Below are 25,878 nucleotides of genomic sequence, written 5' to 3'. Positions count from 1 at the left end.
AAAAAAAAAAAGAATAAAAAAAATCTCACATCCACATACAAGTACTGGAAGCAGTGCAGCCATTAGAAATGCTATTAAATGAAGAGAATAGATGAATACAGTTTAATGGAACAAATAATAGAATGTAGGGTGCAAAGACCTTGCTTGCCCTGACGAGCGGGCAAGCAAGCAAAACGGCTCGTTTTTTAGTCTTGTCCAACTGGTATTGGACAAGACTAAAAAAAAAAGTGACATTTGACTCGACTACATTGCAGGAAAACTGAGAGACCATCCCCAGTGCAGCCAGTTAATACAGGATATGTATTATGGCGACAGATTGAGGCCTCACTCAAGGGATTGGGTTCGATTTTAGAGGTTTCCTCAGCACTGTATTTGCAGTCCATTGGCCAGTGTTTCCTCTACAAATATTTACAGCTAAAATACAGTACAGACTTGAGGGAGGAGATAAATTGCGTCGGGAGGAGTGGTGGTTGGCTGCTGTGTTATCATCGGCCAGGAGAGGGGAGGAGGGATTACAAGACCAGCCGGCTGAACATCCTGCAAGCACATCTGAGACGCTGCACAAAAACTCTGCGCAGACCCACAAGCCCACGACCCAAGCCGGCTAAAAGGAATGCAGCCTGGGTCCATTCACACAGTGGTGAAAAGTTGTGTTGAAGTCGGGTAGACGTCGTTGTGTGCCGGAGCGAGCCTACAGGTTGTCGTCGGTCCGGCTGGATTTATGTGTTTGTTATTTTTGAGCGCACGGCTGTGGGACGTCCGGAATGGGGGATCCGTAGACGGAGACGCGCAAACAGACGCGCGCAAGATGGACCTGAAGTGGACGACATTTGGAAGGTAATGAGAAATTTGGTCATTTAAACTTTTACAACTGGAACGGTTGCAGTGCATCCAAACGAACTGACGCGCACGGTTCGAGCCAAAGAGATTGGTTTGGATCGACTGCGTGTGTACAGTAAAGAATGGGCACTCGCGAGTGTGCGTGACAATAACTGCATCTCATTCAGTAAAACTTTATTTAAAAAAAAATTTTTTTTTACAGTGCGTTTTTTTTTTTTTTTTGCTCTAAAGCTGCAGTTCAAAATGTGTATCATTCCGCTATACATTAATATATTACCTTTTTTAACGTGTCCTTTAGTGCAGTACTCACACTGTATTCAAGTAGAAGTACTTGTGCAAAAGAAAAAGAATAAGCAGAAGCACTGATTCAACAAGAGTACAAAAGCGCAAACTTTGAAACTGTGCAAAAGTAAGTAAGTACTGTCAACTACTCTAGCCGTTTTGATAATTTGCCACATTGAAAAAATGTGAAACAACAAAATTACAAAATAGTTTCCCTCTTTTATTAAGTTACATAGGGGTCTTAAAAAAAACAACAACATGCACTGTCAGACATTTCATGGGGTTTTTACAGTAAATTGCTGGCAACACTGTTACCAGTGTCTTCCATGTCTTGTTATTTACACCGAAATGACTGTGGAACCATAAATATTACAATGCATGCTGGGGAATTGGGCATATATTATAATACAATTAGACATTACTGTAAATTCTACAGTTACATACTGTACCGTGATTATAATACATAGTTTCCACTGTATCATGGGATTTTGGTTGGCGTTACACACCATAAAGAGAGTTAAAAAAAAAAAAAAAAAAATCAAATCAATGTTTAAAGATAAGTCACCAGGTAACACTTAGCTTCACTTCACTTAGCATACAGCAGAAATGACTGGGATGTCACTATCGCACACGACCCACAGTTAGGGTTTCATGAAAACAAAGTGCAATATTAATGTAACACGAGATTTAAATAAAACACATTCAACGAACTACAGGTAACATAAACACACGATTCATGTTACATTAATCCGTATCATTCATGAACATTAAGGATTAATGTCTTTATTCAACATTTCATGGTGCAATGCGTGCTGGGAGACACGCGGCTTCACAATTCTGCTGCAAAACACAATAACTCTGTGTGACGTCAGCCAAAATCCCATGATGCAGTGGAAACTGTAATTAATTACTGTATAATAACTTTAATGTAGTTTACTGTTTGGCTTGTGTTAAATAACTGTGGAATTTACATGAATGTCTAACAGTGCAGTGTTAGTTTAAGAGCTTCAGGTTTCTGCTAAATAAGGAAAAAAAAAAAAAAAGTCAGGAAAAGCCAACTGTTACATAAAAACTTTATTTAAACAAACGTGCTTTAAATGGAGGCAGTTTCGTGCTGACTCCTATTTAACATGCGTTTCAATGTGATTGCCTGGTTAACTGATCAGTAGCATCCTAGCTATAAGAGGGTGTGCACACTTGTGCAATCACAATAGCACAGTTGTTTATTTTTACTTACCCCTCCCAAAAATATGTATTTTATTTTAAATTGAGTTGTACATGTAATAGGTTACATTAAGTGCGGAAAAACCGTTGTAATGAAATGTCTTGGTCTCTCTGTTTTTTTTTTTTTTTAAATAAGAAAACCTTACCATTACACATAATAAATATAAAACAGACACATGCACAAACTTGCAGTTGTGGGCGTGTGCACATGCACATAGTGATACAGTCATCGTGAGAATCAGAGTTTGAGTCCCAGAGGAGGTGAACTTGAGCATTACTGGAAAAATGAAATCGCTCTGGACACACACACACACACACGCACACGCACACACACACACGCATATACACGCACAGTTTAAATGTAACAGATCCTATTAATATATGGAATGTGCTGAAATGGGCTATTTTAGCCAAACACTTACTTTTGTGAGAAGCACACACACACACACACACACACACACAAAGACAGACACACACATTTGGGCATGTACATAATGCATGTGTGTGTGTGTGTGAGCATGTGTGTGTGTGTGTGTGTGTGTGTGTGTGCACGAGCGAAGGGACAGCGTGTGCCCAAGCCAGAGAGTAGTGGCGCTGACGATGACAACAATGTCTCTTCTGATCCGTCTTCCCCTCTCTTCAGTCCAACTACACAAACACACTCACACGCACAATTCCATCAGAAGCAATTAGAGGACATCACAGTGCAACACTCAGGTCCATTGATAGCGTTTCAACAGCGCACAGAAAAACACGGCTGGCGAAGCTCACCAAGCTCCCTGGGAAAACAAAAGGCCGTACATCAGTTTTCTATAGCCAGGCGGTTCTTATGACACAGGTTAATATTTGCTTTCATCAAAGTAACACAACACTCATGTGTGAGCCTCCTTTTAATAAAAGGTGCCTGCAAGTTTGTGTTGCAATGACAAATGGACGGGAAGTACAGGAAGGTCCTGGGAAAACATTCTAAACGTTCTCCTAGAGTGGAACATACTGATTTATACTTGGGCCCAACCGATATGGATTTTTTTTAGGCTGATGCCAATGCCGATATTTGGCAGAAAAAAATTCTGGTAACAGATTAATTGCCCGATTAATTTAGAAACTAGATAATGAATAAAGTCATTTCTTTTTTGGTTATTTAATGATTCACAACAACAAAGATACAGTATGAGTTACAGGCAAAACATTTGACTGTTTTACAATAATTTGTCCTTTAGTATTTTAACTTTACAACAGAGAGGAATTTTCAAGCAAAAAAGCACGGACTTAAAATTACATGAACATCCTGGCTTTCAATCCTGATTAAGACATTTCCAAATGCGATTTTTGTGCTTTTGTTATGCTGATTGTTTATTGTTTTGTGCACTGTGGCTCTTTTTGTTTTATTCTTGGTTTCCTACATTGTTTGAATGTAAAAAAAGCAAACAGCAAAAAAAAAAAAAAAAATCAGCCAATTTTTGCTGCTTTGAAAAGTGCCAGCCGATTAATCGGGCGAGCCCCTACTTTAAACATAAAGGTTTTCCGTCCTGTACATGGTGCATGTGTTGTACAAGAGGGGTTTTGTGTTTCATATTAGAATTGAGCGCCCTCCACATTCTATAGAAAAAAAATGGTTACACCAAAAAGATATACTGTAGGTGTGCTGGGGGCAAGACACGATTGCCAGCATGTTTGTAAGCATGGATGTGCTCTCAATGTGTGATTAAATAACACAGCTGACCCACACAGATGCACCTGTGGCCCTGGGTAAAGCTTTCCGTGTGTGTGTGTGTGCTTGTGTGTTCATCTTGCCGTATTAAGTGTGCTTTTGTAACATCTCCAGATGTGTTCCTTCTCTCTGGGATTTATATCGGATAAAGTTGCACACACACATGCAAGGGAAGACTTTAGCGTCGCCGAACAATGCAGTTTGTCACAAAACATTTTTTTATTATGAAAATCTTACTGAGATTTTGTGTGGATGGGATTTATGACATCACACAGGATCAGGAAGTCCATATAATCATATTGATTTGTAAATTGCATAGATTTTATATTGTAGTCAGGTCACATTTGGAATTTTGCCCACTTCTTAAGGAGCTCACCAACATATTGAAATACTCACCTGAAATAGTTCAATCCAAGGAAATACCATCCAGAAATCCATTTTCAATACCGCTTATCTTCATTAGGGTTGTGGGAGATCTGGAGCCTATCCGAGCTGACTTTTGGTGACTCGGGGGGAGGGTACACCCTAAACTAGTCGCCAGCCAATTGCAGGGGGAAATCATTTTAAATATTGCAATTCAAAATACTGTACTTTAATCATGTTTTCATTAAACTGATATATATTTTTATGTTGGAATCTGATTAATATGACTGCTGATAATAGTAACTCATAGGCGGATATGTGTCTGTGAATAGAATAGAAGGTTATTGTCACAGGACCAATGAAACTACATGTGCGTGTGTGTGTGTGTGTGCGTGTGTGCGCGCGCGCATGTGTATTTACGTTATTTAATGATTGGCATAAATAGCAAAAATCACTGGAGTGAATAAATAATATTGTATAGTATAAAACTGGGGAGTGCAGGTTCTTTTTCTGAACACCCATCTAAGTTAACAAATCTAGAACACTTGATATTTACTGTACATACTGTAATGTCAAATGAGAGCTGACCATGACAACACAGTTTGCCAAGTATCGATGGGGCATGCAAAAATTCCCTCCAACGTGATGTGGATTAGCAGCATTTAAATCCCGCAAGAATGAGTCCAGCACTCACACACACTCACAGGTTATGAAATAATTCCGTTGTAAATTAACTAACGATGCCATCAGATCTTCAAATGACGTACAAACCCGTTTCTTTTCTGTCGTCAGGTTCATGAATACCAGGGTGCCAGCCAATGAGAGATACCAGCCAACTGAATACGAACATGCTGCTAACTGTGCCACACACGGGGTGAGTCACACACAAAACACACATCAAACACGTGAATTGTGGAATTATGATGGGTATAGCTGCAAATCATTTGTGTTTTATCTCCTCTATGTCCAAGACTACTGTATTTCTGATGAGTAACATCAGCTCAGTGAAAGATCTGAAAAAAGATGCAGAGGATTGAGGCGGAACAGTAAGGATTTGGGGCTCTCTGCTCGGGACAGTGGTCTGTAATCCATGATTCAGCCTGTAGCGTTCCCTAATCTGCTGTAATCCCTGAACGCATTCGGCCTCGGAGGGAAAACGAGTGAATGAAAGATGGAAAAGAGCAGGGAGAAAGCGCGGTCATGGTGATGGTTAAGCCCCACACAACAAGTGAAAGGCAAGCCGCACATCACAAGCAACGACATGTTCACCTTGTGCAAAGCATGGTATCGCTCAGCAGAGGCTGCAGTTGTGCAAGGAGAGGGGCAGGAATGTTCATGTCAGGAAAGCATTTAAAGAAGACCGAGAGGAAAACACAGAAATGTTCTCACGCTAAGCACAATCAAAGAAAAAAAAAATGGATCCAACAACAACGACGACGACAAAAAGTTTTAAGAGGTTTTTGTGTGGCTGAGAAGGCCTTTCCCACACACGTGGGATTGTTTTACGATCTGGACTGTGTTGCGTATCATTATTTTGTATAGTAAAACAACATCACTCAAGTTAAAGACCTCACACAGCCTTGTGTGATTACCTTACAATATTTATAGGGTTATTTTGGGAGTTTTGTGTATTTGCCAGCATTCCATCCACAGTTTGCCAGAAGGACAGCCTAGTGGGTGGGGCTGGCATATGTAATATTTTTTCTTTGGCCTATGAATTCTGCCACGCAAAGGCATGACGCTATCAAGAAAAAGAGTCGGAGCAAGTCTGTTGACTTACCTCGCTGTGTGTGTACGGTACCGTCCAACCGCTTTCTCTACCGTTTGTCCTCATTAGGGTTATGGGTGAGCTGGAGCTTATCCAGATGACTTTTGGGTGAAACTGGACTGGTTGCCAGCCAATCACAGGGCACATAAAGACAAACAACCATTTACACTCACACCTGTGGACAATTTAGAGTCTTCAGTAAACCTAACATGCATGTTTTTGGAATGTGGGAGAAGCCACAGCACCTACAATTTTATGACGGTCCCGCCATAGGGTTGCTGCCTAGGCATGGGCCTGGATCAGATTCTGACTTGATGATAACCATGAGCAAAAATAATGCAGTTTCACAGTATTGCAATTACAGCTCTAAAATGTTTGGCAAAATCACTTTTCTTTCTATTAAATTGAATGTGCTCAGGATGTGCATTAGTAAACATAAAGAATTACATTCCTCTAAATAAAATCCAGATGTAGTATAACATTAAAAGTATTTATTTAACAGAAAATTTGAATAATTTAGCCGATATCCTTTATAAGAAGTCTACCAGTGTATGACACATGCATATCAGTTAAGCCTAGTAGTGTTACTAGTTCAGCACAGTAGTTTTCTAATAAAGACGAATCGTGGAGACACTTTACTAGTAAGGCACTGTCATTCTACGAGTGCAGACCAAGAACATACTAGTACATGGACCTTAAAATGGATTTCAAAGATATTGAATCATTGCGCAGACGGGTTTACTCAGATTGGTCATCATAATATTTCTTGTAAAAATGCTACTGGTGTCTTTACAGTTCTGGATCCTACCGAGCTTGCTGGGTGGTTCCATGCTGTACTTCCTGTCAGGTGACCAATGGCATCGTGTTGCTGCCTGGCTTTACGGCAGCGGACTCACTGGTCTCTTTGTCACCTCAACGCTCTTCCACGCTACTGCCTGGAAAATAAGCCACCTCAGGTGTGTGTGTGTGTGTGTGTGTGGAGGGGGGTGGGGGTGTCACATGTGGCATGATTTGCCAGATGTGAATGTTTGTGCTCACAGTCACACACACAGTTTGTTCATTATACTGTTAATTATGACATAGCCAGAGGTGTCCAGATAAACAACAGATGTGACCTGGTTATAAAGATATTTCGCATCACATTCACAGAACACGTCGTACTAGTAACATCATGAAGAATGACAGTTCCTTAAAAAATGTCAATGCTGAGAGATGTTGTCGCTGGAAAATTATTTACACTCTTCTGACGACATGAAGCACTGCTAAAATTGTTTAAATGTTACTAACGGTTAATAAAGGTTTTATAATAACATGTTATGTGACAGTTGGAGCCTGCAACGAATTAAGTCACTTGACATAATTTCTTTCAGGAACATTTTTCAAAATTTGTTTTGAAAAAAATAAATAACTTGAAACTTTGGAGGTTCTTCTGTACCTCGGAACACTTAGGCAGAACATAAAAAAATGATTAAATTAATCAATAGGGGAGACGTGAGTGTACAATAATTCAGTGGTTGACAGCATTTCCTAAATCCTCCATTCTTTTCGTTTAGCGAGTACGAAGGATTGAGTGGTTTATTTGTGTGAATGTTGCGAGACAAGCAATCCTCCCAGTGTGATTGTGCGTCAAACGTACTTACTGTTCTTATTCTTCCGCTCGCTTTAACCTTACGTAACAGCATCACCGCTTCTCAAGGGATTTAAAGTCAGTCAAAGTACAAAATGTGCTGCTCATTCTTGATGCATGTGTAGATATTTTTCTCCGCTTCTGAAATACTGGACGTTTGCGAATTCAATGCCAGTGTGCGCAGTTAGTTGGTCTGATGTCATGCCTATGCAGCTTTAGGGGCATGCTCGCATAGTATCAGCATAACTCAGCATTTGTAGAACAGCAATTTGTATTATTTTATTTTTTTTATCACTGGTGGACCGTCCGGGCCAACAAGGCCTTCACTTTCAGCCTAAGCACAATCAGAAACACTGACATACATTTGCAACCTGAATTCTATTATTCGTTCCATAAAATTGTATTAATTTATTTCCAACAGTATATTCTCTCCATTTTGTAGCATTTTTGTCTTTTGCAGGAAGGTGGAGCAACTTTTCCATATGTGTGACCGAATGGCCATCTACTTCTTCATAGCCGCGTCCTACTCTCCCTGGTAGGTCTGTCGATGAGTCAAATAACGCGATAATACGGTTTGACGGGTGGCTAAGGTCACACCGGAGGTGACGTGACGTTTGCACGACGTGTGTGGACAGGTTGATGCTGAGGGAGCTGGGCCCGTGGGCGTGCCACATGCGCTGGCTGATCTGGGTCATGGCTTGTTTTGGGTCCATCTACGTCTTCTTCTTCCATGAGCGGTAAGATCATCACTTTGATTTTCACACAGTAGTGTGGCTGAAACCAAACGCCCACTCTCAGGTGTTTACAGTACACGCCATCATTGTTTGGACAAGAATCATTGGCATTGAATAACAGTTTCCACGGGCAGGTACAAGCTGGTAGAGTTGCTGGGATATGTAGCCATGGGAGCTGTTCCTGCTCTGGTTATCTTGTCTACGGTAAGTAGCTTGAAGCATTGTATTATTATTTTTTCCCCTCACTAAAAAAAAAAAAAAAAAAAAAAAAAAAAAAAAAAAAAAAAACATTTTATCATTGCAGCAGACATCCTGCCATTGTGCAGCAACCACAGACTGCCTGTATTTATGAAACTGAACAGTTGAAATTCTGCATTTTTTTCCAGTAGGCTTTATTTGACATTGTCCTGAATAATACAGGCAGTTTTGAGTTTTCATCAGTGGAGGTAGTAGCAGGTATCTTCCGCTCTGCTGTTTCCTAAAAATAATCCTGTTTCGAGGAACTTGCCATTGATGGTGTAAATTGCCCAACAAATAGGAGCAGTGTGACAGCCATTAGGGGCGTAAAACGGGGGTAAAAATTTTGGCAACTGTCAAGGGGCACTGACCCCTTTTCGTCCAGAAACACTGGTCACATGCAATTTTGTACACTTGCACAATCTAATGAGAGCCGCTACAAAAAAAATCTTCAAATGCAAGAACGACACTAAATATATTATATAATATACATTTCTTTCCTATTTGTCTGCTACTCGTATTATTGTAAACAATATCTATGCTCCAATAAAATAGGTGAGTCCAAAATTGGTAAATAATGTAATCTTTTGATTGACAGCAGTGTAAGAGGAATTCATGAAACAGTATGTCATTGAAGTATTCGATCATGTTGTCACTAATGCAGCAGAAATTGAAGCTGCCCGTCATGTTGCAGGTGGACCACGCAGGTGTGTGTGAACTCGCCATGGGAGGGGTCTTCTACGTTGTGGGTGTGGTCTTCTTCAAGAGTGACGGCTTTGTCCCTTTCGCCCACGCTATTTGGCATCTTTTCGTGGCAGCCGGAGCAGGCATTCACTACTACGCCATCTGGAGGTACCTCTACTTGCCTCGGCAACTTATGGAGACCTCCAGGTGACGGCGCGCTGCTCTCACGCTGAGAGAATTCATCCCATGTTACTGGCAGAGAAAACACAAGCTCAGTGGTGGAAAAGAAAGTGGTCTTAAGTAAATAGTTTACATGCTATTTGATAGGTAAGAGCTGATAAACCTGACTGTTCTACACTTGACCTCAACCATGATAAAGCACAGTGAGTTTAATATGAATCAGTAATTCTGCTTCTGTAATCATTTTGGAAGGACCAATCATAGGTAGTAATAAAGTAATTTTAATTACCTCATAGGTACCAATATCAACTTGCAAAGATGTTGAGATGACCAATATTTGGTCAAATCAGGACAAAAATCTTTGTAGCGAGAGAAGGCAGAGACATAAATTTGTCATGAGTTTTATCTTACATCATCTGCACCAAGTCGAAGGGTGTAGAACAGTGGTTCTCAAACGTTTGACACAAAGTGCACCTAAAAAATTCTTAGCTCTCCAAGTATCACTGTAATGACTAACATGAAAAGACAGTAGCGTGTTCATTCAAAATTAGGCGTATTTTATCCCTAAAAAAACCCCAAAAAAACAGAGGCCACATTAACATTATGTAGAGTTTAAACATTAATTCTGGCCTTAAATATAGGAAAGTAACTATACTTAAATAATGATACAATGAAAATGTACTGCATAAAAAGCAGAGTGTTAGTTTTTTTTAAACAAATAGTTCAAAAAGATTAAATGCAAAGGTATTGTACTTAAAAGTGAAATACAACTGAACTGTACCTATAAAATGTAGTGGATTTAAAAAAAAAAAAAAAAAAAAAGTTGAAGCTACTGTAACATTATGCAGTTTGAACAATTCATGCAGTGGTACTTTACTAGTGGGAGCTCACGTGCCACTCATGGTACTTGCACCACACTTTGAGAACAACTGATGGAGAGCATCTCTTGCTCATGTTGTACTAATTGCATCCTGGTAGTTTTAAGGCAGAAAATAAGGCAACAACAATTAGTTCTCTTGCAACTACTGTATTTAGGAGCCCTTTGTATCACCTCCACTAAAAATGTACCAAAATTGACCACTATTTTCAACTTTTGTTCATTTTGAATAGCTGAATAACATCAAAATGGAGCGTCAAACCCACAAGCAACACACTTTGCAGTAAGAGTTCAGTTTCTCAAGTCAGTTCAAATTTCTATGCAAGCGTAAACAATGCTCATTTTAAGTGGGGAGTTTTTAAAAATCCAACAATGACAATGATTTTATGAAGACCGATTGCATTAAAGATGAGGTAATCTCCCATTGGCAACTGTAATCTGGTGTTCTTGGTATAGTTTACCTTTTTTTTTTTGTTAAAACTGTAAGCACTTTCTAATAGTCAATGTCTGTATTTCCAGAACTCCTCCAAATGTTGTTATACAAACATTTCACCTATTTTCTTACTGGCCACTCTGTAGGCTCCGGAGACTTTGTTTTTCTTTTTTATACAAATCAGATGATCATTGTTGTACATAATTTATTTCTGATAAATCACGTTAAAGAATAAAGAAGAGATAATATAGTACACTGATTGTTGAGTGTCTTTTTGTGATTGGTTTGTCATCAGTGCTGCATTAAATGATGTATTTACAAAAAGTGCAAAAATCAATCTAAACCTCAAATTACAGTTTGTACGCCGAGGCGAAACAGTGGCACATTTGGTTAGAGCGTCAGTCGAAAGTTCTGGGTTCGATTCTCGGCTGGGGCCTTTCTGTGTGGAGTTTGTATGTTTTGTCTGTGCTTGCGTCGGTTTTCTCCGGGTACTCCTTCCTCTCACTTTCTAAAAACATCCATGTTAGGTTAAATCAAAACTTTAAATTGTCCATTGGTGTGAATTGTTGTTTGTCTAAATGTGCCCCGCGATCGGCTGGTGACCTCACACCCAAAGTCAGCTGGGATAGGCTCCAGGTCACCTGTGACCCTAAACTGGAGGATTGGTATAGAAAATGGATGTACATTGACGTTTGTTTACGTGCTTGTGTAGGATGACGGAGAAGTAGGTGTGTGTTGACTTTTAGCATGCGACGTGTGCGCCTGCGTGAGTCTGGTGAGCGCTCGCAATTGGAGCGGCAAGGCCACGTTGGTGTCTTGGTGCCACTGGGGTGTGGTGACGTGCGGTGGTGGGTTCAGGACACTCTGAGCCACGCCGGGCGTCTTCAGAAGGGCGCACAACTCCTCCCCGAGAGTTACTATGGAAACTAGGTCCTCTTCATCATCGCACCAGGAAACGGACCCCCCTCTGGATACATTTCTCAGTTTGGAGAGGAACAGGGACACCCTACGATGGACACATCACACATTATACATTGACGTCCAATTACCACTGATTGTAAATGTACAGTATTCCTTGAAGCGACCTTGGTATCAGGTCATGTGATCGTGACGCCAGTTTAGCAAGGGCGCTCATTAGACTGGTGATGACGCGAGGGGCGGGGCAGCCTGCTCCAGATGGCGGGGCAGATGATGTTATCTCAAACAGCACTGCCTCCAAAGTCTCAAAACAGTAAGTGATGAGCCTCACGGAGCAGCGAGAGTCATATGACACAGACAGGTAATCCCCGAGCACTAATACCTGAAGACAGATGTATTTGAAAATAACAAGATTTGTTTTGTATTGAAAAAAAATATTTTCAATGGACAAATGTATTGGGACTCCTGGCAGAAAGTGAATATAGAAGAACAATTAGAGTGAGTCTCCCCTTTGCAGCTAAAATGGCTTTCACTCTTCTAGGAAGACTTTCTACAACTACTATCAGTCTGAAACTGATCCATTTCATTCTTCTTACCACATGGGTGTAGATTTCTTGTTTGCCGTAAACGTTGGATGTGGCTCCAGCAAACTCCAGCAGCTCGTGGGATTGTTCCATGACCAAAGAGGGGTGGAGTTTGCACAGGTTCATCAGCTGGCGGCTGAACACCCTACAGAGACAACGCACCCAAGGTGAAACATGCAAGCCTCCATAACAGACATCGGATTAGCACTTTGTTCTCATTGTGTGTGTTGCACTGTACCTGTGTATATCTGTGTTGTATTTTGGGACGTTGAGGAGGAGGCTGCTTCTCTCCAGCAGCACCAAAATCACTTGCCCTAAAAGCGTCTTGTCAGCCACCTAAAACAAAGAGCCATTTTTGATCATATATTTTCTCCTGGTCAAGTGATCTTACATTTAAAGATCATTCGGTAGAACCAATGAAAGAGAAAAGCAATGTTACTAAATATTTGATAAAAATTCACACAGTTGTAGTCCTGAGAACTGTGATTCCCAACCACTGTGCAGCAGCACATTCGTGTGTCGTGAGAGATCATCTGGTGTGCCGAGGGAAATTTATCCATTTAACTTTTGTTAGAAAATGATTATTTACTCGTATACTTACAGGCAGAACAATGCAATGCTCTTCCACTAGATAGCAAAAACTACAATTAACCTGTGTATCCATCGGTCAGCATGTCTGTCATAATAACTAGAAATAGATCTGTGTTTTTATTTCAATCCCTGTGAGTATATGTTCAACTAAACAGGCCCAGATTTCACACTAAGTAAATTTGACTGAACTGGGACAAGATCATCATTATTTCTGTATAAAGTATATACTTTACTTTTTTTTATACTTGTTTTTTTCGGTGGTGTGACGAGGGATTTTTCAAAAGTAAAATATGTGCCTTGGCTCAATAATGGTTGGGAAACACTGCCCTAGAACATTTATTTTCCTCACTGTGATGACTGTGTTGAAGAAAATATGCAGCAAAATCGGGACAGTCTGGGCACACTGAACGACTCTTGGCCAATTGGCAGTCTCGGATAACAGCTCGAGGAGCACGCTGAGTCGGTCAATTGTGTCACCTGTGCAAAACAACACCAATGCATTTGTGTTTGCAATCTTTGCGCAGAATAGACTGTTGGACACAGCCCTTAATCGTGTTGTCAACACTCCCCCGGAACAAAATTTTGGGGTAATTAAAAACATTGTATGATTACCTGAACCCGCTTCACCTCTAAGTAGGAAGAGGAACAGTGCTCGGAAAGATGGATTTCGGAACGCATCCATTGACGGGAGGCTGCGCCCTCCCGAATCAGAAATGGGCAGACACATCGATCTGAAACACATGCGGGAGCACACAAAGTTGAAGAAGCCAAAATTGCCATGACACTGGAGGAGGTTCAATTTTTTCCCCAGACTTGGCTAATGCTCATCTGTCAAATGTGCACCTCAGTTGCAAGACCAGAGTAGCAGAGAGACACGGGAGGTCCAACAAAGTATGCAGCAGCTCCAGCGCAGTACCCGATGTCACCATAGAGGGCAGCAGATCAACAAAGTCATCAATCACTGCAGGGCTGTCCCACGCTAAGAACTGCAGAGGACAGCAAATGCCGGCAAGCAAGTATGAATTAACAATTTGCCACAACATTCTTTTCCCCCCCATTTTTGTTTTCTTTACCTTAAAAAGATTTGGGAAGTGGCGTGTGTATTGGGGAACTCGGAGTTGCACATTCTCGAGATTTAGTCGCAAGAAGCGCAGAAGCTCATGTGCCAAGAAAGGGTCATTAAAGAGCTCGGCAGGGAATCGACCAAACACCAGATTCCAGACGCAGTCACAGTCTACAGCTGCCAATTCGCCTAAACAGGGGAGAGAAAAAAACCAAGACATTCATGTTCGTGATGAATGAAGTAACCAAGTGACACATTCAGCACTCACAAAAATTTGAGGTAATTTGGCTTTTGGGTGAACTTTCAAGATTAACCTAAAATCCACTATGGCCTTTACAGGTGAACGTAATTTGACCTTCTCTCACTTTTGAATGCATGTGTACAAGTGCGCAACAGGTACAGTATCTAATCCATAAATGGACCAATGAATTTCCAATTCTATGCAAATTGTTGGGTGTCGTCATGTTAACAGCATGATGGACAGGTGCATTCAGAAGTTCAGAGAAGGTCACCTTAAGTTTACCTGGAAAGGTTACAGTGCATTTTACATTCATTCTGAAATTTCACCCAAAAGCCAAATATCACTGTTTGTGAGGTGTGATGTGATTTAAAATAACAAATGTCAAGTGTCAAAGTTTTGTCATTTTAAACCACAGCCTGCACGTACAGTCCGGGTCACCTTGGTACAGTTTGGAACAGTAAACCGTGATTTGGCTTATGTCTCTTCCGTTGGGTGACAGTGTGACACAGTGTAACAACCAATTAATTCAATAAAGAAGAAAACAAGGTAAACTGAGGGCAACAGAGAGCCTGCATTTTTGGAGTCTTCCTTCTTGGCATAGAGCTGAAGGCAAGTTTCCTTTACGAAAAGCCACGTTCCATTTTTGTTGTCGTGCGGAAGTAAAGATTATATATCAGCTAATCAACACACTGCAGGCACCACCACAAAAGAGGGCCAAAAACTGGTTATACAGATTAGCTATTTTGGTACTCTTTATTTAGGTAATGGAATGTGAAAAATGAAATACAATTCCAAAATGAACTGAACCGGGCAGACATCAGGTAAACTATCAGATGATAAGATATATTGGAAAATGGAGAAACTTTGAAATTGCTGTTGTTAGGCCAACCAGAAGTATGTGCTCATGTGACCATAATTTTGTGCTTATACGTGCCATGATTGAGATAGAACTGTGCCACGGGAAGCAGGACTCTGGCGAATGACAAGTCTGAGCTGAGACGACCAAAAAGCGCCTTAATGCACGGGAACACCCGGTAGACAAAGGACGCATCCTCTATGCACACGCAGTCCAGGATACACACCGCTTCCACCAGACACTGATGGAGGAAACAAATACAATAGCCTCATAAAATCTTTCAATATTTATTGATGCTCTCAAGAACAAACACCGCAAAACTAGACTAGAGTTTTGTTATTATTTTTGTTGTCAGAGACGTTTTCCTAAGTATCTCCCCCATAACCCTGCAGTGTGAGTGAAAAAGAAAAAGAAAGATGAGCTCACAGCTTTCTGCAGATCTGTATCCGTTTTCTTCTGGGCCTCTGAAAGAAAGTTTCAAAATGAAACATTACAGCTATCCAGGCTTACACAGTGTATAGGAACACCAGCACACAGCTATAGTGTATCCCCGTTTATCACGGATACGTTCCAGACCCACCCGCAATAGGTGAAAAAGCCACTATATAGAGACCATATAGTTTCAACCCTCCCATACACTTTAAACATATTTAGAATTATTAAATTACAATTTTAAACACATTGTAAACATATTTACTAAAAATATATAATCAAATAATAAAATGTATAGAAAATAGTGTATGGTATTGATACTGTATACACTGTGGGCTGGGAATACCCCTAGATGGCAATAATGCTTAAGGTATGACGTTCCATAGCTATAGTATATCAAGAAGGAACAGAAATTGACAGCATTCTCCACGCAAATCTGTCCCTCCCAAAGCATACCCAAGAGTTTGATTTTCTCCTGAAACGTCAGGATCTTCTTCTGGAGTTTAGATTTACTACCAGAAGGCTTCGAAGATGTAGGTCGCTTGGGGGCCTTCGTAGGACTTAAAATGAAATTAAAAGTATTCTATCCGCAAATGCGTGACATTCCCAGCAGCCGATAAGAGCCCAAGAAAATGAAAGACCCACAACTCTGCTTAAATGGTCATTATTTTATATACATATTGACTTATTACTGCATTTTATCGCATCAATGTCTTAAATACTGTACCAGTATATATATTAATGTAAAAATCTGTAAAAACCCATGGAAAAACGATCGTTATAAACCACAGGTTTCTGCGACAAAACAAGTATTTCTGCTGCAGACAAGTAGATAGGTCCCACAAAAGAAATCTGTAATCTGGTGTGGACGCGGGAGGTGAACCGCGATATAGCGGGGGGAACATTGTGCTCAACAACCGATTACATTTAAGCTTTAAGTTGACAAGCACTGACAGTGGCGCACACGTACTGCGATCACACTGTTCAATGAGGCGTTGGCAGTACTGGAAGGCCTTCTCTCGTAGATGCTCCTTCGGAGGAAGCAGTCGGCTGGAGGTGGATGTGGCAGAAACCATGGAAACCACAGACCCATCTATCTCTGACCTATCATCTATAACATACCAGGTCACAGATCAGAATTTGGGGTGATAACAAATATCCACACAACATTGCGGTGTTGCCATGCAAAGCAGTTAAATGGAATTAGAAAGCACAATCAGGAGTTGGCAATTTTAGAAAATGGTGTTGTCTGCCTTATACTGCCCTGATTTTAGAGAAATTTAAATTATCAAGTTATTTTATATGTGGTGCTCAGAGGTGATGGGAAGGAGGGCATACAAGTGCATCTCAAAGAATTTAAATACAGGACCATGGAAAAACATCAGATCCACGAAACAGAGTGAAATATTTCATGATTTTGTTTTTTAATTTCAATGATTATGGTTTACAGTTAATGACAACTAAAAATGTACTCTCTCGAGAAATTAGAATATTAGATAAGCATTGATGTTAATATAGAAATGAGGTAGGAATTATCCTTCAGAAAAGTATTTTTCTACAAGTTTAATTAATTTGTATATGAGTTTCATTTTATAAATAGAACTGCTGAAAACTTAATGAAGATACACTTGTATATTAAATACCAGGAAATGTATTTTAGTTTGCTTAGTTGGAGGTTCTGTGTGCTGAACTGAAAGCTCTGCTCGTTTTAACAATAATAACTTGCTCGAAGCAAGCTCTGCTCGTTTTAACAATAATACAAATGTTAATAGACATTATTATACATGATGCGCATCAATACAGATGTGTGGAATTGTAGAATATACAATAGATTTTTTCCCCAGGATCTCAAGTAGATAAAAATGGAAAAAAAGAAACATTTACAGGAATACACAATATTGATTATATTAGTGAAAGGGCTTTCATTAATGGATAAATTCCATCCAAAACAAACCTGAGACTGTGGGAAACACAGAAGTTACATGTCAGTGTTTCTGGTTAATTCATGCTTTAGATCAGGTGTAGTATTAATTATCAGACAAAGGGCTTAGCTGAAAGCATTTCATTCATTTGGCTTTTTCGACGCACATGCAGGGGGTCGGGGCGTGGGGACGCCAAATTCACTTCTTACCATTAGAAAATGAGTGAGAGAGGGAGAGACTTAGCTGTAACCTGTTTGCTGGAGATGATAAATACACAGAGCAGGTCATCTGAAATGGGCAACGTGAAATTATTTGAGGTTTTTATTCCTCAAAATACAACCCCAATTCCAATGAAGTTTGGACGTTGTGTTAAACAAATAAAAACAGATTTGCAAATCATGTTCAACTTATATTTAATTGAATACACTACAAAGACAAGATATTTAATGTTCAAACTGTCACATTTTATTGTTTTTAGCAAATGATCATTAACTTATCATTACCACTGTGTTACATCACCTTTTCTTTTGACAACATTCAATAAACGTTCGGGAACTAAGGACACTAATTGTTGAAGCTTTGTAGGTGGAATTCTTTCCCATTCTTGCTTGGTGTACAGCTTCAGCTGTTCAACAGTCTGGGGTCTCGGTTGTTGTATATAACGCTTCATAATGCGCCACACATTTTCAATGGGAGACAAGTCTGGACTCCAGGCAGGCCAGTCTAGTACCCGCACTCTTTTACTATGAAGCCACGCTGTTGTAACATGTGCAGAATGTGGTTTGGCATTGCCTTGCTGAAATAAGCAGGGGCGTCCATGAAAAAGACGTTGCTTGGATGGCAGCATATGTTTTTCCAAAACCTCTATGTACCTTTCAGCATTAATAGTGCCTTCACAGATGTGTAAGTTACCCATGCCATTGGCACTAACACAGCCCATACCATCACAGATGCTGGCCTTTGAACTTTGCGTCTATAACAGTCCAGATGGTTCTTTTCCACTTTGGCCCGGAGGACACGACGTCCACAATTTCCCAAAACAATTTGAAATGCGGACTCGTCGGACCACAGAACACTTTTCCACTTTGCACCAGTCCATCTTAGATGAGCTCGGGCCCAGAGAAGCCGATGGCGTTTCTGGGTGTTGTTGATAAATGGCTTTTGCCGTGCATTGTAGCTTTTCAATTTGCACTTACGAATGTAGCGCCAAACTGTATTTACTGACATTGGTTTTCTGAAGAGTTCCTGAGCCCATGTGGTGATATCCTTTACACATTGATGTCGGGTTTTGATGCAGTGCCGCCTGAGGGATTGAAGGTCACGAGCATTCAAAGTTGTTTTTTGGCCTTGCCGCTTACATGCAGTGATTTCTCCAGATTCTCTGAACCTTTTGATGATATTATGGACCGTGGATGATGAAATCCCTAAATTCCTTGCAATTGTACGTTGAGGAACATTGTTACAAAGAGGTGAACCTCACCCCATCTTTACTTGTGAATGACTGAGCAATTCAGGGAAGCTCCTTTTATACCCAATCAGGGCACCCACCTGTTCCCAATTAGCCTGTTCACCTGTGGGATGTTCCATACAGGTGTTTGATGAGCATTCCGGAACTTTCTCAGTCTTTTTTACCATCTGTCCTAGCTTTTTTGGAATGTGTTGCAGCCATAAAATTCTAAATTAATGATTATTTGCTAAAAACATTCAAGTTTATCAGTTTGAACATTAAATATCTTGTCTTTGTAGTGTACTCAATTAAACATAGGTTGAACATGATTTGCAAATAATTGTATTCTGTTTTTATTTATGTTTAACACGACATCTCAACTTCATTGGAATTGGGGTTGTACTTTCACTTAATAGTTTGAGGGTACATTGAGGGGGAAAAAATGGACTGATGGGCATCATCATTGGTTGAATAAAGGCTAAATCCCTGATACGATATGTTAAATCATAATTTTGTGAACCAGAAATTGTTTTTCTGTTTTGTGTCTGTGACCGAAAGCGGGGGTGTCCAAACTTTTTATTCCGAGGACCACAAAGAAAAATGGAAGGATGCAAGGGCCACTTTAACATACTTCACCTTTCAACACGCTAAAACCAATCCATCATACATATATAAATACACAAACCATCCATCCATTTCTGAGCCGCTTATCCTCACTAGGGTCGCGGGAGTACTGGAGCCCACCCCAGCTATCATCGGGCAGGAGGCAGGGTACACCCTGAACTGGTTGCCAGCCAATCGCAGGGCACATATAAACAAACAATCATTCGCACTCACATTCACACCTACGGGCAATTTAGAGTCTTCAATTAACCTACCATGCATGGTTTTGGGATGTGGGAGGAAACCGGAGTGCCCGGAGAAAACTCACGCAGGCACGGGGAGAACATGCAAACTCCACACAGGCGGGGCCGGAGATTGAACCCCGGTCCTCTGAACTGTGAGGCAGACGCTCTAACCAGTCGCTCACCGTGCTGCCTAAATACACACATATATTTTACATAGAACTGTTAGGTGATGAAGAAAAAGTCAAGGAATTTGCAAGATATTTCGGTGGCCAATGGCTCTCTATCCTACAAGAGAGATCCGCCCATGTACATAGCAGCATCAGAATCACATCTCTACACTGAAAGAGGGTGGGTATTTGAACTGCTACAAAATGAGCAATCTGTACTAAGATGACCTGGACAAAGAGCAGAAATTGGAGCACACAAGTGCGATTTTGAGACGCATTTTAGCGAATTACGAGTGACTAGTGAAAAACAGAAATGAGAGAGATGTGAATAAATTTCTTCTTTTCTCCAAGTGTAGAAAGTAAGCTATGCAATGCATGCAAACGATGCAGGCCATAGTTCAGACACCCCTGACATAAATTTAACAGCTTTGAATGAATGTTGACTTCATACCATAAATTGAACAGCTTTGAATGTTGACTACATACCAGTTTCGGCTATAGCGCCACCGGACACAGAGTGGAAGGTGAGGAGCCAGTGTCGTAGCATGGAAAAGGAGTAAACGTTCATCCATTGGTCTTCAGTGAAACTTTGACTGACGCACAGCACTGTGAAGAAATCTCCTGACACCGTCCCATCCAGCTCTGCAATCGGCAGCGGCTAAGGGAACACAGATAATGAAACATATTTGATCAAGTACAAAATAACAATGTTATCAGTCCAGTGCATACCTGACGTGACCTGGATCCAGTGAAGAATCCTCCTGAGGAAGCCCCGCCTCCTTGCGAGGTGCTCGCATAGCGCAGCCAATCAACAAGCTTTTTACTTAGGAGGGTTATGTTATCTATAGTGATTCAAGCAGTGGGAAATTATGACTCAAACGACTTGGAAAAACTTAACTTAGGCGTGCAAAAGCTGAATGCTGAATGGAACAATGTAGCATTTTTCACATTACTAATTTAATCTGCCTATTAATTGATTATTGATTGTTACCTTCAGTGAGGCTCTCCGGGCTGTATGTGAGGATGGTGTTGACAATTGGCAGGGTGTGTGCGAGCGAGTGAGTCGGCCCTTCTGAGGGTCTGCTCTCCAGACTGCGAAGTAGCTGAGTGCAGAGAGCTGACAGATCATTTCGGGATTCAGCCTGTTTAAAGTAAAACGTGGGCAAAGGTTAAGTGTAAACATGCGTGTCTTTTCTACATACAGTGGTAATGTTTAAAGTAGTGTCAGGAAAAACACAGCTTTGAAGAACATCTCCCAGTAGAACGAATGAGTATTAAAGCCACGCTGACATGAAAAAAAAACTACACTGAAATATAAAAATCGCACTATCACACTACTACTCACTTTAAACTGCGTACATTCCTTGAAGTCTCAGCGCCCTATGCACAATGGTCATTGCACCGGACTATTGCTATATAAGTCATTCAAACTGCTCTAATTGCTAGAGGACTCTGCATCTTTTTGCACAATTGTCAAAAAAATAAAAAATAATAAATATTGTACCAGCATTACCAGATTACGAGCAACCTTTTATTGCTGAGCGACTATTTTTCTCAATGTCTTTATGTCTCAAAAGTATTCTCTGTCAATTGACTGTCTGTTGTCGTACTAGAGCAGTTCCAACTACCGGAGACAAATTCCTTGTGTTTTTTTTTTTTTTTTGCACATACTTGGCAAAATAAAGATGATTCTGATTCTGAAAAGTAACAGTATACATTTGAGATGAAAAAGATAAGCAATGTACAGGATTGTGTCAAGCTATACATTATTATAGGCTTAAAAAATTAGGAAATACTCGGTATTCTGGCAATGACGAAATACACAGTATCAACAACAGACTGAACGCCAGGTATTGAGAGAAACCTTCCAGTATGTGCATGTTAGATTTTTTTGTCCAATCAGATTTTTGCCGATGTGGTACCATGTCTTTCTAAAAAGCCCAAGGGCCTTCAGGATCAGTCGTGCTGGTTGATGTAGCTTAAAAGTACATTAACCATGGGACTGTTACTTTAGCCAGCTAGCTGACACATAACAACATCCCCTTTTTTCCATCCTCTGATTGGTTGGTTTGAACAAAACTTGGTACAGTCAATTTCAACCATCAAAACACATCTGTAGCGACCTGCACACATTTATAGTGTACTGTACTCCCTCGTAGAGCAGCGATGCATTCAGCAGAATAGTACATAAGCACACCTGAGAGAGCAGCAGGTCAGCTTTGTGGCTGCTCAGCTGACTGTTGCCGTCTTGGCCGTAGTTCTCTGCCTGACCAGCGAGGGCCAGTGTCTCTCTGAGCACAGCTGAGCTCAGCACCTGAAGCTGCTCCAGGGGTGAAGAGAGGAGTGATAGAAGCATCTTCTGAAGCTCGGGGGGCAACCTTTGGTTTAGAAAACATAGGATTCATCAGACCCATGCATTGTTACGGGACTAAGAGGTCAATGTGGGTTTGGAAAGATGAGGTGACAAAAATACTCACACTCTGTACTAACAGGAAGTAGAAGTACAACTACTTGTGTAAATTCCTGTACTTAGTAAAAGTAGTAGCAAAAGTAAAAAAGTACAGACTGTGAAATGTATTTAAGTAAAAAAACAAAATTATTTTCAAAAGTTCTTACTGTCAATGATATACACTCCCCGTTTTGATAACTTAGTACAAGAAAACAAATCAACACACAATACAGTTTTCCCATTTTATTAACTTACATAGTACTCATACTGAGAAGGGGGAAAAAACATCTTACATCAGAATCATAATCAGAATCATCTTTATTTGCCAAGTATGTCCAAAACACACAAGGAATTTGTCTCCGGTAGTTGGAGCCGCTCTAGTACAACAGACAGTCAATTTACAGAACACTTTGGGGACATCAAGACATTGACAAAAAACAAGTCCTCTAGCACTTCGAACGACTAATATTGCAATAGTCCGGTGCAATGACCATTCTGCAAAGGGCGCTGAGACTTCAAGGAGTGTATGCGGTTTAAAGTGACGAGTAGTGCGATCATCTGGGACAATGTTGGTTGTGCAAATGTTACAGATACTCCTCAATCAGTGTGCAAATGGAGCAGATGCTACTCTGGCATGAGTGGCCAGTATATGCAAATAGTGCAGCATGGCGAGACAACTACAGTGAGTGCACGAGTAATACATAATTGGCCCCACAGAAATGTGACAACGAACTCAAGTCAAAAAATTGCCAGCTTGTTGTAATGGAATTATAGGTTAGGTGTTTAAGAAGTTGATCGCAAGAGGGAAGAAGCTATTGGAATGTCTACTAGTTCTAGTTTGCGTTGATCGGTAGCGCCTACCTACATGTTGCATGTTGTTGTTTTATGAGCTAGCTAGCTTGGCTTGAGTACAATGTTATCAAAGCATCTTCCCATAGCTTTGCTAACATTGTGACCTCAGTAACAAAACCACTAAATTTGCTAATGATAACAAAATGCACCTTACTTGTATGTGTTTTTTTTTTCAGGGTAGACAGAGAATTTTTGAATGCTTGTGTTTTTTAATCTGGAACAATTCGCATTTGCCTCGAAACATTTTTCTAGCAAACAACAAACAATTCTCCTAAATAAGACAGTGGAAGGGGAATATCTTGTGTCCCTGAATCTGTTGTCATTGGCGTTAATGCTCCCTGGTTCATGCTCCTCCATCTCACTGCTGTCCCTATTTATTTATCTAATAAGACCTCCAATGCGGTTTACTCAACCTTAACTATGTACATTTTCTTTTACGTCGTTTCGTCATCTGTGGAGATTGAAAAGAGTAACAATTAAGCCTTTTTTTTGCAAAGTATGGAGTAGAACGAAAGTACAGATATCCAATTTCAAATGTAGGGAGTAAAAGTAAGAAGTCGCCAGAAAAACTAATTCTCAAGTAAAGGAGGTACCACAAAAATCTACTATGTAGTGTAAAGTTAAGTATTTGTACTTCGTTACCTCCCACCACTGTTGGAACGTGAGGGAAGGACTCCGGTTGTAGAAGTTAAAAAAACACAGTCAGGTTGTAATTTAATAGCACTTACGTCCTGGTGTACTTTGTGGCAGAGAGGATGAGGCGCAGTCTTTCCAAGGAGTCAACAGTCTCGTGACCATGATCTTTCCCCTGGAGCAACTTCATTAATCTGCTGTAAAACTTCTGCAGCTCAGACTCCTGGATCTCCCTACAAGTTGAACCCCATCACCAATCATCAGCCCTTTTGTGGCATTTGAATTATTTTTTTGTTGCACATCAGAGAATACAGATGTATGCTACTTCGCAAGCAGTGGATCAATAACATTTATTTAAACTATATGGACAGAATATATGTTCGGAATAGCTGTTACAGCGCCTTACCTTGCTTGTTTAATTAAGCTTTCCGAACCGTGAGAGTACATATTGGGTTTAACCCAGCTAGCTAGAGTTCTAGCAAACACTTCCTCCTGTAGCGGAAGATAAATATTGCAACCCTAATCGAGTCCCGACTGAAAGCATGTGATTTTTCAGTTTTCAGTTCCGCTTTCAGGAGAAACCAAAAACTCATTAGTCTTTACCACAACCAAAGAAAGTCATCATCAACATCACACACACTAAATAATATTTAAAACCTCATTTTCATATTTTAATTTCTTGTTGGTCAGGGGTGTCAAAGTTATTATTATTTTCTTTTTGTGAGCAACGCAGGGTTTTTAAATATGGTTTTCAATTCGTTCAACTGTTGTTCAATTTATGTTTAAAAGGGGTTTGGACAGACACACACACACGAAATGTTTGCAATAGCTCAACTTTATTAAAATTTAAAACACAATTTGCAATCTTGGTGCAAACGTTCACAAGAATAATTACATTATTTGCTTCGGCAGACCACATAAAACGATGTGTCGAGCCAGATTTGGCCCTGAGTGATCTTGTCTTGAATTTGACACTGATCCTAGTTGACACTGATCCTAGTTCCATAAACAGCAAACTCAGTTTGCACAAACTGGTACTTGCATTATATTAATTGTAAAGAAACTGAATTACCAATTTATTGATAAACATTCCCATTGAAGTGTGTTGAAATTAGTTAATTACTGTACAAACAGAACAAACAAATAAAACATTTCTTACATCCTTTTGCCAAGTGGGGCATAGGTCACCAATGAAGTTTCGCCACATTTCTCAGTCCTAGGCCATCTCCTGTGTCCAGTTACAGGTTGTTAAGCTTCTCCTTGAGTTTACCACCTCCAAGTTGTCTTTAGTCTTCCTTGGCCTCACACTGAAATGCAACACGTGTTATGTTTTTTTTTTGTTGGTTTCGTAACCGTGTAACTTACTCATTCCAACTTTTGTCTCTTGATTTGAGTTTCCACGTGCTCTAATTGTGGTTTCTTCCAAAGTTCTTCATCGGGAAATTTTTGTCAAACCATCTGATGTGAAGGGTTTGTCTCAGATATCTGTTTGAATAAAGTTCATTTTTTGTTTTTAATGATTTAGTGTTGCAGAACTTGTGCCATGCCTCACAGGCATACTGCTAGCATTTTAGTTTTTAAGAATGCAGTCTGTGAATTCTAAATTGATCTCAGGGTCTTGAATGCGGCAGACACCTTCCCAATTCTGGGTGTGTTCCCCCTGTTTTACTTTCGTTTCCTAAATACATTTGTATGCAAAATGGTCACTATCTTCCAAATCCTTTCCGTCTATTATTATTTCAGTTGTTCATTTTGAGCACTTTGTTCTTTTTTTCAGTTTACATTCAAGCACTATTTTGCTGCTTCCTCTACCATTGTTGTTGTTGTTGTTGTTTTTTGTTGTAAAACATACTAATTGTTAAATAAAAACAAAAAATGTATGGACATACAGTACATCAGGCAACACACCTCGAAA

General features: G+C 40.2%; 2 protein-coding genes across 7 annotated transcripts; one reads left to right on the top strand and one right to left on the bottom strand.

The window, feature by feature from the left end:
• The first annotated feature begins 478 nt into the window (after positions 1-478).
• On the top strand, positions 479-11,213 carry mmd2a (monocyte to macrophage differentiation-associated 2a). Of its 3 annotated transcripts, none has more exons than XM_061699863.1 (7): positions 479-837; positions 5,213-5,294; positions 6,984-7,144; positions 8,276-8,350; positions 8,451-8,552; positions 8,614-8,753; positions 9,481-9,590. In XM_061699863.1, exons 1-7 carry the CDS (start codon positions 722-724, stop codon positions 9,501-9,503), a joined length of 699 nt encoding a protein of 232 aa, XP_061555847.1. In that variant the 5' UTR covers positions 479-721; the 3' UTR covers positions 9,504-9,590. The 3 variants fall into 3 exon arrangements, with proteins under 3 accessions (XP_061555847.1, XP_061555846.1, XP_061555845.1); XM_061699861.1 differs by having other exon boundaries at positions 481-837; positions 8,684-8,753; positions 9,481-11,213; XM_061699862.1 differs by lacking the exon at positions 8,614-8,753 and having other exon boundaries at positions 480-837; positions 9,481-11,213.
• Positions 9,886-24,476, bottom strand: ap5z1 (adaptor related protein complex 5 subunit zeta 1). Of its 4 annotated transcripts, XM_061699857.1 has the most exons (18): positions 24,370-24,476; positions 24,059-24,196; positions 22,227-22,407; positions 21,021-21,171; positions 20,759-20,871; positions 20,516-20,687; positions 17,777-17,824; positions 16,616-16,756; positions 15,640-15,677; positions 15,292-15,454; positions 14,127-14,305; positions 13,897-14,039; positions 13,666-13,784; positions 13,403-13,530; positions 12,701-12,798; positions 12,475-12,607; positions 12,046-12,260; positions 9,886-11,966 (listed from the first exon to the last, which is right to left on the bottom strand). In XM_061699857.1, the coding sequence occupies exons 1-18, from the start codon at positions 24,408-24,410 to the stop codon at positions 11,657-11,659; spliced, it is 2,511 nt and encodes an 836-aa protein (XP_061555841.1). In that variant the 5' UTR covers positions 24,411-24,476; the 3' UTR covers positions 9,886-11,656. The 4 variants fall into 4 exon arrangements, with proteins under 4 accessions (XP_061555841.1, XP_061555842.1, XP_061555844.1 ...); XM_061699858.1 differs by lacking the exon at positions 17,777-17,824; XM_061699859.1 differs by lacking the exon at positions 12,046-12,260 and having other exon boundaries at positions 11,803-11,966.
• Positions 24,477-25,878: the final 1,402 nt, after the last annotated feature.

Source organism: Phycodurus eques, chromosome 16 (genome assembly GCF_024500275.1).
Source record: "Phycodurus eques isolate BA_2022a chromosome 16, UOR_Pequ_1.1, whole genome shotgun sequence".
Taxonomy (NCBI): Eukaryota; Metazoa; Chordata; class Actinopteri; order Syngnathiformes; family Syngnathidae; genus Phycodurus; species Phycodurus eques.
The sequence above is the reverse complement of the archived record's forward strand: the minus strand, read 5'-3'. Positions and strand labels throughout refer to the sequence as shown.

Bases quoted from the DNA above. Each gene is read 5' to 3' on its own strand.
- ap5z1 (XM_061699857.1), bottom strand. From the start codon at position 24,410: ATGTACTCTCACGGTTCGGAAAGCTTAATTAAACAAGCAAG. The intron at 13,785-13,896 runs GTGCACATTTGA...CATGTGTTTCAG, and splicing joins ACTCTGGTCTTGCAACTGAG to ATCGATGTGTCTGCCCATTT. The intron at 12,261-12,474 runs GTAAGAAGAATG...ATCTGTCTTCAG, and splicing joins AAGAAATCTACACCCATGTG to GTATTAGTGCTCGGGGATTA.
- mmd2a (XM_061699861.1), top strand. From the start codon at position 722: ATGTGTTTGTTATTTTTGAGCGCACGGCTGTGGGACGTCCGGAATGGG. The intron at 5,295-6,983 runs GTGAGTCACACA...GTGTCTTTACAG, and splicing joins CTAACTGTGCCACACACGGG to TTCTGGATCCTACCGAGCTT. The intron at 8,553-8,683 runs GTAAGATCATCA...TTCCACGGGCAG, and splicing joins GTCTTCTTCTTCCATGAGCG to GTACAAGCTGGTAGAGTTGC.